Below are 13,092 nucleotides of genomic sequence, written 5' to 3' on the forward strand. Positions count from 1 at the left end.
TACACAGGGATGTGTACTCGCATAACTTTTCCCAAGGTCTCAGAACTCTACAAAGACTTGGCCTCTGCCAATTAATGTAAATATTACTCACAAAGCTGGTGAGCGCTATAAGAAGATGTACGGCAAAGCGTTTTCAGTCCCCTGATTTCTTAGTTCATAATGTAATTAAATGATGGCTGTTAACAGGAATGTTGGAGGACAAATTTTGGTCTGAAAAATAGAGAACTTCTTTTACAATTGCTAGAAAAAGATACAGTTAAATTAAACCCCTGTTTGATTGTGAAAGACCTTTAGAAAGATTGTTCAGAATCTTCTTTACAAATATGATTTGATTTGTAATAGAAGAAGACACATCAGAAGAATCATCACCAAAACGTCAGGAAGCAGAGATAGCAGAATTAATGGGAGGAGATGTGATGTTGAGGCTTCAGGCATGTTCCTCCCCTCAAATCTGTGTAATTTTCAAAGCACTACTTCTTAGATACAATGAAAGAACACCTCTCCAACTGTTAAACATGGGGGTGGGTGAGTCATATTTTAGGCTTGTTCTGCAGCCAGTGACACAGAGAACAATTAGTGATACTGTTCAAAATATGGAATAAATGGCTTCCTTTTTTAACTCTATGGCCTTAAAAAATCAGGTCCTTGTTCAATGGCTTAATTATTCCTAGTAGTTTTTATTTTAATTTTGTCCAATTGTCAAAACTGACGCTGTCAGCCTGCCTGCTCCAGACTCTGAACTTGTCACTCAATACTTCACTTCCCAGCATGCACCCACACCAGACTTCCCTCACTCCACTGATCATGTGATGCTACGGTGTTCCTGCTCTCCGAGCTACTTATTGTTTCCACCTGTCCTCCCCTATATATATATATATATAACCCTCTGTTTGCCTAGCTAATTGCCAAGTATTTAATGTAGTTTCCTAGCTCTTCTACAATGCTTATTTGCCTCTTTTTTGCTGACCTATTGCTTGTATTTACGATTTTCGTATTTTGCCTTGCCCAGTTTTACCCCATTACATGGTTATCGACATATTTTTTTACATTTTGTACTCCTCTCTCTCTCTTACCCCCTTGTCTTGTTGGATATCTCGTGTATGACCCCGGTTTGCCTGACTAATCTCTCGGGTAGGTTGTTTATTAGCTGGTGTATTTGTTTTCTGACCCTGCCTGTCACTCACTATTCTTGTAAGACTTTGTGATTCGTATCTGTGAGTGTCTATCCTGTGCCTGGTTTTTTTGACACCAGGGCTGCCCAAACCTTTGTCTGTACAGTGTGTCACTGTATGTGTGATTGTACTCACCCCTCAGATCTTCTCCGATGCCCAGCGCTAGTCCGTCTTTGGTCCACTGGACGATGCCGGTGTAGTTAAACACCACACAGCTCAACACAACTCGCTCGCCCAAAACAACCGACTGATCAGCCGGCTCCTGAGAGAACCGCGGACCACACACCACTGAAAGAGAGGAAAAAAGACAGAGAGAGTTAAAAAAAAGAATATCAACAAATCATAGTGAGCAAGAGGGTAGGGACTGAGTTTCATTCAGTCATGTGACACGAAGTAACTCTGCACTGGAGTAACAGGACAGCTGTATAAAGCGTGATCATGAAGCGCGTCATGGTAATGTGTGTTCATCTTTTGGACGAACTGTCTCTACTGTCTTTCTGTTGGATGATCACCATCCCACCTCATCCCTAACTCAAGCATTGAATGGAGCTCCATCACTCCAGAGAACACCGCTCCACTGCTCCACAGATCAATGCTTTGGGCCCCTCTAACCCACCGCTGGCATCAGGTACCTGGTTTCTGGCCATATGCTCTCGTACATCATCGTACATGCTTATTAATAAAAACACAACTTTTCAGACTCGCTCCACTGACTGGATCACCAATCAGGTACCTGGAATTCACTACAGGAGACTTCAAAAATCCTTCAGACCGCCTGCCACTGTTATAGTTTATTTTAGTGTTTTTTTGCTGTATTTAATTTTTAGTTAACTTTTTCATTTTGGTTTGCTTTACCTGTCATTATTCCTTTCTTTCATAGTTTATTTTATTTTATTCTAATTGGTTCTAATTGCCTAAAGTAGCTGAATGATCTGATAATTAACCCCGGCTTGCCATATGCCGGCCAATGTTCAACCTCACTCACAAGATAACACCTCATAGTCACACTCAAAACGTACCGTAAGTTAACACGTAAAAACTTTTTGGCACGTCAGGGGAATTGCTGAAATATAAAACATTATTTCTGATGCATTTCTATTAATCCATTATTTTTTTTTATGACAAAAAAAATCCAATAAAAAATAAAACAAACAAACAAAAAAGCAAAACTATATTTAAAATAAATTTTTAAAACACACACACACACACACACTCTTATACACACACACACACACACACATATAAATGCGATTACAGTAGAAGGCTATTTACTAAGTCAGAGGAGGTTTTCATGCATTTGCATCATCAGGTAGAAACACACTTCTCCATAAGGAGGATTCTCTCTTTTATCTTTCTTTTTATCTGTATCCCTTCATCCATCTCCCCTCTGCTCTATATTTCTCCCTCCTTTCTGCCTAGTCTTTCTCTCACTTCCCTCACTCTATCACCTTTAATCTCCTCCCTTTCTATCTCTCTCTCTTTCCTTCTCTTTCTTTTTAGATCTTTCTCTCCCACTTTTATTTTTTCTTTATCAATCCACCTCTATCTATCTTTTATCTGTCTCTCTATTCCCGCCTCTTTCTCTCAGCCTTTCTTTCTCTTTACTTGCTGTTTTCTCTCTTTCTTTTTATTCCTCTTTTTTATTTTTCTTTATTTTGTTTGTTCTCTATTTCTCTGCATTTTATTTACCTTCTTTGTTCCCCTTCTTTCTCTCGCTAATTATTTTCTTCTTTTCTTCCTTTGCATTTTCCTTCTATTCTAGCATTTAATTTTTCTCTATTCTTCTCTTTATTCTTTCTATTTCTGTCTGTCCTCTATCTACTTTTTTATTTTTCTTTTCATCTTCTGGCGCTTTATTTTCTTGTTTGTTCTCTATTTTTCATCATTTCTTTTTCATGTTCTATTTGATCATGCTGTTGTTGGAATTACATGTAATGGAATTTTTTTAATGAAATGCTCATTTATCTCTATCTCTCTCTTTCTCTCTCTCTCTCTCTCTCATTTCTTCTCTCTCTCTCTGTCTGTAGGTAAAGGGAGGTGAAGCTGGTTAACGGGCGAGTGGATCTAAAGCAGGTCATCTTTACAGGATTACAGTAGAAAGCAGACACAGGAATCTCCACACTTACACGCTCTTACACGCTCTTACACGCTCTTACACACTCTTACACGCTCTTACACGCTCTTACACACTCTTACACGCTCTTACACACTCTTACACACTCTTATACACTCTTACACACACTTACACGCTCTTACACACTCTTCCACACTCTTACACACTCTTACACGCTCTTACACTCTCTTACACACTCTTACACACTCTTACACGCTCTTACACGCTCTTACACACTCTTACACGCTCTTACACGCTCTTACACACTCTTACACGCTCTTACACACTCTTACACGCTCTTACACGCTCTTACACTCTCTTACACACTCTTACACGCTCTTACACGCTCTTACACGCTCTTACACTCTCTTACACACTCTTACACGCTCTTACACGCTCTTACACGCTCTTACACTCTCTTACACGCTCTTACACACTCTTACACACTCTTACACGCTCTTACACGCTCTTACACTCTCTTACACACTCTTACACGCTCTTACACGCTCTTACACACTCTTACACGCTCTTACACACTCTTACACGCTCTTACACACTTTTACACGCTCTTATACGCTCTTACACACTCTTCCACACTCTTACACACTCTTACACGCTCTTACACTCTCTTACACTCTCTTACACACTCTTACACACTCTTACACGCTCTTACACGCTCTTACACGCTCTTACACACTCTTACACGCTCTTACACGCTCTTACACGCTCTTACACACTCTTACACGCTCTTACACTCTCTTACACACTCTTACACGCTCTTACACGCTCTTACACACTCTTACACGCTCTTACACACTCTTACACGCTCTTACACACTTTTACACACACTCCAGATCACAGCACCCCTTTGTGCCACACTCTTGTAATCTGGGTGTTTGAAGGCAACTCAGAAAAAAGCTTTATTTCACACTGTACGAAAAATCTCATCCGCCCTGACCTGCCCGTCTCCAACCCCTCCGCCACGTTCACACACACACACACACACACACACACACACACACACACACACACACATTCTTTTGTTGGTGAAAAGACGCATGGCGTGATCAGGTTCGACCCGAAAGCAGCATCAGATCAGACAGGAAGGAAGGACACGGTGTGTCCGGGCGATTAATGAGTGATGTGATGTCATCTCGTTAAGTGTCTCTAACGACCGTCTGCAGTTAACGCTCTCCACCAATCACAGAGCTCGATGACATCATCCACTGGGTGTTAAGCCAAAAAATGTCTCAAGGAAAAGAGCAGCTTTAACATTATGCACTTGAGCCTTTCTCTCTCTTTCTCTCTCTCTCTCTCTCTCTCTCTCAACCTCTCTCTGTCCTTTCCTCCCTCTCTCTCTCTCTCTTTCTCTCTCTCTCTCTCAACCTCTCTCTGTCCTTTCCTCCCTCTCTCTCTCTCTCTCTCTTTCTCGTTCTTTATCTCACTTCTGCACCATCTTCTCCCATTAAATTTCTCCTTTTCTATCCTTCTGCTTCACACACACACACACACACACACACACACACACACTGAGCAGCTGGTCTTTTCAAATTCTTGAAAAAACATGAATATGGAGGCTCTTGGACAGTGACGTTTTTGTCGTTTTGCCTCTGAACACCACCATCACTCTGAAACAGCGCAATCAGCATGGAGCTAAATCACGTGGAACATGCATATTATTTGTAAATAAAAGTGCAGCACCGAATAGTTTAAGGATTATCAGCGTTTTTACACAGTCGCTCCACTTTCACCAGCTCAAGAGGAATTGGATGTAGAAATTTGAAGCAGTTTCATCACCAGGTTCTGCTTGTTCCCTCAGTGTTTCAACACAAAGAGATATCGGTTCAGTTTCCTACACAGGGATTAAGTCCAGTCCTGGACTACACAACAATTTGAAAGGATGTTAAGAGTTGAGTCCAATAGTTTAACTGGCATGAATTGTAGTAGCCCCCCTACTTAAGTCTTTACCCCCCTAAAAGGGGTAAAAACAATAGTTTAGGGGGTCAAAATATTTATATATCAGCCTTATCTATAATAATAAATATTACAATTATTTACTGTCTCTATACTTGAGAAAATGATGTTGTAATACGATTTCAAACTCACTTCTTCAGGTCAGGATTTTTGTCAGTTGTCTGCCTGATTTTACACCACTAAATCTTGAGGATTTCTATTTAAGCATTACATAAAAAGCTTTTATGTTTGATAAGGAACTTTACTGGAAATCATACTTGTAATTGTAATAGAAAATATTACAAACATATTTAAGTAAATCTGCTAATGTCAAAATATAATAAATAAAATCGTAAAATTGTCTTGTATTCTTTAAAATGAATATTTTAATGAATACAAATCAAACAGTCCATGTCCTCCTTTAGTTTCGTTATTGTTGTCTAGTTTTTATGTCTGTTTTTTGTGTTGATTCTTGTTACTAATCTGGAATTATTTAGTGGAGTAGAGAGAAAACAGGCAGCTTCTCCAAGCGTCCTGTAGGAGATTTCAAACCCCTTAGATTTTATTTTCCTGTGGATGAAAAGGGTTTTGTATCACCTACACCTGTAGCCTGTATACAGGACAAGGCATGTTCAGGGGGTTAAGGTAGAACCTGAAATTTGTGTAAGTAGATGCTATCTAGCTTTCTTAAACACACTTAAGATTTTAGACTGTTTGAATTGACCGTTCCACCTTAAAGGCGCCACATAGTCTTTAGGCTTGAATGTGTTCGTAGGTGTTTGAATTTAAGGTCTTCAGCTTTTAAGGTGGAACAATGTAATTTTTATATAATACTTTGACAATGACATAGACAGCCATACACTGTGAACCTCATTTAAAGATAAAGCCAATATTAAGTGGAGAGTGAAGAAAGAAAAGAAGAGTTTATGATCCAAACTATATCATCTGTCAAACATGGTGGAGGCAGTGTTAAGACATGGGTATATGTCTTAAAACACATCCAATCAAAATCTACTAAATCCACCTTACTAACAGGTCTTAAAAATGAGGTATGTTTCTCTCTCTCTCTCTCTCTCTCTCTCTCTCTCTCTCTCTCTGTCCCCCTCTCTCTCTCTCTCTCTCTCTCTCTCTCTCTCTCTCTCACACACACACAGTCTGTCCACATGTCCACTGACCCTGTCTGCATATTTATATTTGCCTCAACCTTCCAGCAACATCTTGCTCTAATTTCACAAACAAAATAAACAACTCTCTGTGTGTGTGTGTGTGTGTGTGCATTTTATGTATGTTTTGCTATCTTTCTGAGGACCTCACAAATCTTTAAAAGCATCATGGGATTTTATAATTTGTCGGTTTTGTTGGTGCTTCAATTATAAAGTATCTAAAATAGTGAAATAGTACTTTAGTTCACTGAGGTTAAGTGTAGTTAGGGTTAGATGTGGGTGTTCTACAATTAGCTACAGTTATTATTATAATAATAATATTCATATTAGTTTAGGGTATTTATATTAGTTCACCTTCTGTACATGTATTCACGGCCTTTTATCAACATGACCATGCAGATCTGTGTTTCTTAAGAAATGTCATGCAACAAAAAACAGTGCAGAAAAAAATGATTGCTGAGTAATTTAGATACGTCACAAACAACACGAATGCTTAGAGCTGTCTCGCTCTGCATCTGCCTGACCTTTCTAAAGTTAATAAATAAAAATAATGTAAATATAGTTTTTGCTTTCACTTCACCATTTAATAAAATATACTCCCCAAAACAAGGCAATAATAAGAGTAAAATCCAAAATCTCTGTCTTTCTGTTGAAAAGCTGGATATTAAACGATATATTTAACCCCAGCTTAGTCGCAGGCATAGCACGCAAGGACAACTGTAAATTTTAGATGAAAAAACACTTGAAAAGGTGAAAAAAGAAGCTCGAGAACGATATTTTCTTCAGTGCATTCACAAGTTCTTTTTTTTGTGCTTGCGAGTTTCACCAATTTAACACAAAGGTTGATTTTTTTCAACTGTTATTTTTGCACACCAGACTTTTGACACAGATGGGACGCCAAAAGCATGCTTTACACCACCACATTTGAGTTTGCATTGAGTTTGGTGATATAAGGCTTAGGTGCAGCTACTCAGCCATGGAAACCCATTCCATGAAGCTCTCTACTGCATAATGTTCTAATCAGCTAATCTGAAGACCAGGTGAAGTTTGGAGGTCTGTAGTGATTGGTGATCTCTGAGTACTATTCTCCTCAGTGTCTACTGACCTGAAAGGACAGACAGCTTTTCCTGGATGTCTTAAATGTTCTTTGTCTTCATCTGTTCATGCCTGGGCCATGTTAACTGTGCTAGATTGTAACTGTAATGGACCTCTTTTTTCTTCACACAGGAAAAGGTAGTAAATCAGGGGTGTCCAAACTACGGCCCGTTTCCTTTTTTGAAGCGGCCCGCGAGGTATTTTAGAAATAGAATGAAAGCTGGCCCGCTGTTAAGCAGGTTTTTATTTTAGCAGCAGAAAAACAGGGTAAAAGAGTCTAAAAGCGGAGAGAGTGCGCATTTCTAGCACAGAAAAACGGGCCAAAGAGTCTAAAAGCGGAGAGAGTGCGCATTTTTAGAGCAGAAAAACAGGGTAAAAGAGTCTAAAAGCGGAGAGAGTGCGCATTTTTAGAGCAGAAAAACAGGGTAAAAGAGTCTAAAAGCGGAGAGAGTGCGCATTTCTAGCGCAGAAAAACGGGCCAAAGAGTCTAAAAGCGGAGAGAGTGCGCATTTCTAGCGCAGAAAAACGGGCCAAAGAGTCTAAAAGCGGAGAGAGTGCGCATTTCTAGCGCAGAAAAACGTGCCAAAGAGTCTAAAAGCGGAGAGAGTGCGCATTTCTAGCGCAGAAAAACGGGCCAAAGAGTCTAAAAGCGGAGAGAGTGCGCATTTCTAGCACAGAAAAACGGGCCAAAGAGTCTAAAAGTTGTCGTAATTATGGAGTTTAATATTAAGAGACATCATGAAATGAAACATCAATTTGAAAATTTTGAAAAAGTTTACACAACACTGTCAAAGATAAAGATAGTAAGTCAAGTAAAATGGTGTGTAAATGAAATAATCAGGAAAATGTATTATTTAAAGTGGTATATTTCATTATTTGTTTTATTATAGAGTTTGTGGTCCGTGACTTATATATTTCTCCTTCTGGTCCCCAACAAAAAAAGTTTGGACACCCCTGTAGTAAATCCACAAGCTGTATGTTTTGTGCTTTTAGTGGAAAATCATGTCCAGGGTTTTAACTACAGCTACAGCCTCAGTAAAAACACACGTATTAAATCCACTACAATCTGCTGCACTGAACCCTCACTAACCCTCTTACCCTCCACTGTCTGCAGTCTGTCCACCAAACACCTCAACCTTCATCTGTTCCTCCTCTCTTTCCTCTCTCACTCCTTTACTTGTTTCTTTCTTCTTTAGGCTTTTAAATATTCATCTTTCTCTCATTCTCTCTCTGTCTCTCTCTCTGTTTTTTTTCGTTTGGTTTTTAGGCATGTTTTATTCACTCGTACATTCACTTTCTCTCTGGTGCTAATTGCTTCTTATAAGTAGTAAACATGTTAGCCCCCCGTCCCCACCCCCGCCACACTGCACACGCCAACTCACATTACTGTCACACTGCGCACACATCCGTGAGTGTGTGTGTGTGTGTGTGTGTGTGTGTGTGTGTAAAAATGATGTGTGTAAAGATTTGGATGATTATTGCCCATCGGCTGTATGAATAGAGTAATATCAGGCTGAGATACTGTAGATCATATCCGATTTAACACACACACACACACACACACACACACACATAGTGGCAAGTTCACACACAAACATATACACTATATAAACTACAGGAGCAAAAGTATTGGGACACCTGCTGAATAATCATCCCTGTTTCTACTGAATTTAAAGGTCTTAAAAAGAGTTTATCCTGCTTTTATTAGAGTAACTGTCTCTACTTTCCAGGAAAGGCTAAAGCCTCACCATTCCAGAGAACTTTAAGTTTCAGCGCTAGTTCTAGCAGGAAACTCAACCAATCACCAGCTTCCACCTGTCTTTATAAGACCTCCCCTTTCACGCTGACTGGGTGTTGGCTCCACCACTGCCTCCAACATACAGCAGGATCTGTGAGGCTCCAGATGCTGAAAACCTGGGCCGATGACGGGGCCTACTCCAAATACTAACTTTACGTAAATTTTCATCTAAAACATTGTTAATATTTTCTAAATTAAGGCTGTTATTTTTGCACGCTTGCCTCTGAAGTACCCCTAGTAAAACACAGTTCCAATGCTCCACAGCTCCGTAATGGAGGCTTTACGGAAAGTTGACCCGCTGTTAAGCAGGTTTTTATAATGTGAGATTCAAAGTTTGAACGCTAGGTGTCAGAAACGGACCAAAGAGTCTAAAAGCGGAGAGAGTGCGCATTTCTAGCGCAGAAAAACGGGCCAAAGAGTCTAAAAGCGGAGAGAGTGCGCATTTCTAGCGCAGAAAAACGGGCCAAAGAGTCTAAAAGCGGAGAGAGTGCGCATTTCTAGCGCAGAAAAACGGGCCAAAGAGTCTAAAAGCGGAGAGAGTGCGCATTTCTAGCGCAGAAAAACGGGCCAAAGAGTCTAAAAGTTGCCGTAATTAAGGAGTTTTATATTAGAGAGACATCATGAAATGAAACATCAATTTGAAAAATCTTAGTTTACACAACACTGTCAAAGATAGATTAAAGATAGTAAGTCCAGTAAAATGGTGTGTAAATGAAATAATCAGGAAAAAGTATTATTTAAAGTGGTATATTTCATTATTTGTTTTATTATAGAGTTTGTGGCCCATGACAAAAAAAGTTTAGACACCCCTGCTCTAGACAAACAGTCATACACTCATTATGCATTCCATTAGACTGTCTCAAGAGCACACACACACACACACACTGCTCAGTCCCTCACACTGTCTCTAAGACACACACACACTGCTGAGTGACTCTGCACTGAACTCAAAGTGCCATCAACTTAAGTGTCCCTCCCAGTCACTGTGTGTGTGTGTGTGTGTGAGAGTGAGTGTGTGTGTGTGTGTATGTGTGTGTGTATGTGTGTGTGTGTGTGTGTGTATGTAAGTGTGTGTATGTGTGTGTGTGTGTGTGTGTGTGTAAGTGTGTGTGTGTGTGTGTGTGTAAGTGTGTGTATGTGTGTATGTGTGTATATGTGTGTGGTGTGTGTGTAAGTGTGTGTGTGTGTGTGTGTGTGTGTGTGTCCTTTGTTTCAGTGTTATTTCCTTCAGTCATCTGCAGCATCTCTCCTACTAAATTCATTACACTCTCTCCTTCTCTCTGTCTCCTTCCTTATTCTTCGTTCTCTCACTCTCTCGTCCTTTTCTGTCCTTCTGTTGTCCTCTCTCTCTCTCTCTCTCTCTCTCTCTCTCTTTATCTCTCTTCATCTTTCGTCCTTTCTCTCACAATTTTCTGTCTCATTCTCCCAGCACAGTTCTCTCTCTGTCTCTCCCTCTCTCTCTTTTTTGTCTTGTTCTCTCCATTCAGCTCTCTATTTCTTTCCTCTTGTTCTGTGTCTTTTTCTCTCAGTTTCTTTCTTTCTATCTTGTTCTCTCTTTTTGCAGACTCTCTTTCTCTCTCTCTCTCTCTCTCTCTCTCTCTGCGCATGCGTGTGGTGAGTGGCGGGAGCAGGGAGGACGCGTGAGCGTGGGAGCGACTTTTTGGCGTTTTTGCCAAACTTTACTTTCATTTTATTAACGTGCCGTAAGAACACCTACGGATTATTTGTTTAATTAACATCGGTCTCGGGAGTGCGCGCGGCGCCGCGGGGGGTTGCCTCGCAGCTTGGTTGCGGTCATGGCGGCCCCGGCCGGCAAACTTTTTGAGACTTTAACTCGCCGCCACGGCGTTAAAGTGGAGTGCACGGTGAGCGTGGAGCAATGCTGCATTGCCGCCGGGAACGTGATCGGGCACCGCTACATCGTGTCCGCATCACGGATGAATAAAGCTGTCGTGATTTTTCTCAGCACAGTGGAGAAAGCTAACGAGCTCGTCCAAACTGGAGTTATTATACAAGACCAGCTGACCCCAGTACAGCCCCTCAGTACCCCAGCCAAGAAAATCATCCTGTCTAATGTCCCCCCGTTTATTAAAGATGAACTGCTGACTAAAGAACTGTCCAGATTTGGTAAACTTGTTTCCCCCATCAGAAAAATACCCTTGGGGTGTAAATCACCGCTGGTAAGACACCTGGTCTCGTTCAGACGGCTGGTCTATATGGTTTTAAATGACGGAGCTGACGCGCTGGACGCAGTTTTTAAACTTCGAGTGGACGGATTTGATTATGCTGTTTTCGTTTCATCGGACTCTGATATAAAGTGTTTTGGATGTGGTCTGACTGGTCATATGGTTCGTGCTTGCCCTGAGAGGAGAACTGAGGCTGGTGCTGGTGCAGGCGGGGAGACGGAGGATTCAGGACCAGAGGAGGCCGGACCCTCTGCATCTGACCCCACTGAGGCTGGAGCATCGGCGGCAGGAGAACCGGCCCCAGCTGAGGAAATTCCACCGGTGGAGGACGGATCTCCTGGATCTACACTAACTACAAGAGAACCAGCTGAATCTACGGACGGAATGGAACCTGCTACAGCTGCGGAGGAGCCTGCGGCGGCCTCACAGGCTTCAGAGGCACCTGACGTGGCAGTGCAAGCACTGCTGGAGCAGGACGGACACAGTGATGAGGTACAGGATGCTGAAACTGAACTTGAGCAGGTAAGATCACTGCTGCTGGAGGGGGCTGCTGAAATGGAGATAGAGCCTGTTTTTAAGACCCCTATTAAGAGGAAGAAGGGGCGCGTTCGCAGTAAAGCCAGTAAGCAGGTTAAACAGACTGAAAATGTTAAAAGTGGTGTTGATTCTGATAGTGATGGTGCTGACTCTATCTCAGGGTGGTCAGTTAGCTCGCAGGAGGACACTTTGCCCACTGTGTACACAGCAGAGGAAATTAAAACCTTCCTGAAGCGCACTAAAGGGCAGAAGGGGGTGAACGTTACTGACCACTTTCCTGATCGGTCACAGTTTGTACATGACGTCTGCCATCTTAGAAGAGCTGGGGCATTTACTGAACTTGAGCTGTTTAGATTAAAAAAAATTGTAACTAGACTCAGAAAGGATAGCAGTAATGATGATGGACCTGCTGTGTTTTAGAACTATTTTAACTATTATGTTTTTTTTTGTGAGCTGGTTTTATTTCCACTATTTTTTAATGGACAGTTTTAGGGTTGGCACTCTGAATGTGAATGGAGCACGAGAGTGTGAGAAAAGAGCCAAAATTTTTGAACTGACCAAACAGAAAAGACTTGATGTTGTTCTGCTTCAGGAAACACACAGTGATGTGAATGTTGGTGTGGACTGGACTAAAGAGTGGGATGGGCTCGTTGTGTTAAGCCACAATACATCTCTCAGTGGGGGGGTTGCTCTTTTATTTTCTAAGAGTTTTATTCCCTGTTCTTATGATGCTGAGGAGATAGTTAGTGGGAGGCTTTTAAAAGTTAGGGCATGTTTTGAAAATGATGTTTTTATCTTCATATGTGTTTATGCACCAACCGTGGGGAAGGAGAGACTGGCTTTTTTAAACACCCTCCACAGTGTGCTACAGAATGTTAGCACTGATGAGTTTTTAGTATTGGGTGGTGATTTTAACTGCACTACTGATAACATGGACAGAAATCACATGGAACCACATCCTGCCTCTCGCAAGCGGCTTTGTGAGATGGTGAAGTCTAATGAACTGTGTGATGTCTGGAGAAACTTTCACTCTGATCAGAGACAGTACACTTGGACACATTTTAAAGATAATATG

General features: G+C 41.2%; 1 protein-coding gene across 2 annotated transcripts in view; it reads right to left on the reverse strand.

Moving 5' to 3' along the window:
• kirrel1b (kirre like nephrin family adhesion molecule 1b) overlaps positions 1-13,092 on the reverse strand; it is an 80,471-nt gene that overhangs the window by 27,787 nt on the left and 39,592 nt on the right. For both annotated transcript variants that reach the window (XM_049478524.1, XM_049478523.1), the window contains exon 2: positions 1,308-1,460. In XM_049478524.1, coding sequence (XP_049334481.1) covers positions 1,308-1,460 — 153 coding nt within the window. The remainder of the gene's footprint in view (positions 1-1,307; positions 1,461-13,092) is intronic.

Source organism: Astyanax mexicanus, chromosome 4 (genome assembly GCF_023375975.1).
Source record: "Astyanax mexicanus isolate ESR-SI-001 chromosome 4, AstMex3_surface, whole genome shotgun sequence".
NCBI lineage: Eukaryota > Metazoa > Chordata > Actinopteri > Characiformes > Acestrorhamphidae > Astyanax > Astyanax mexicanus.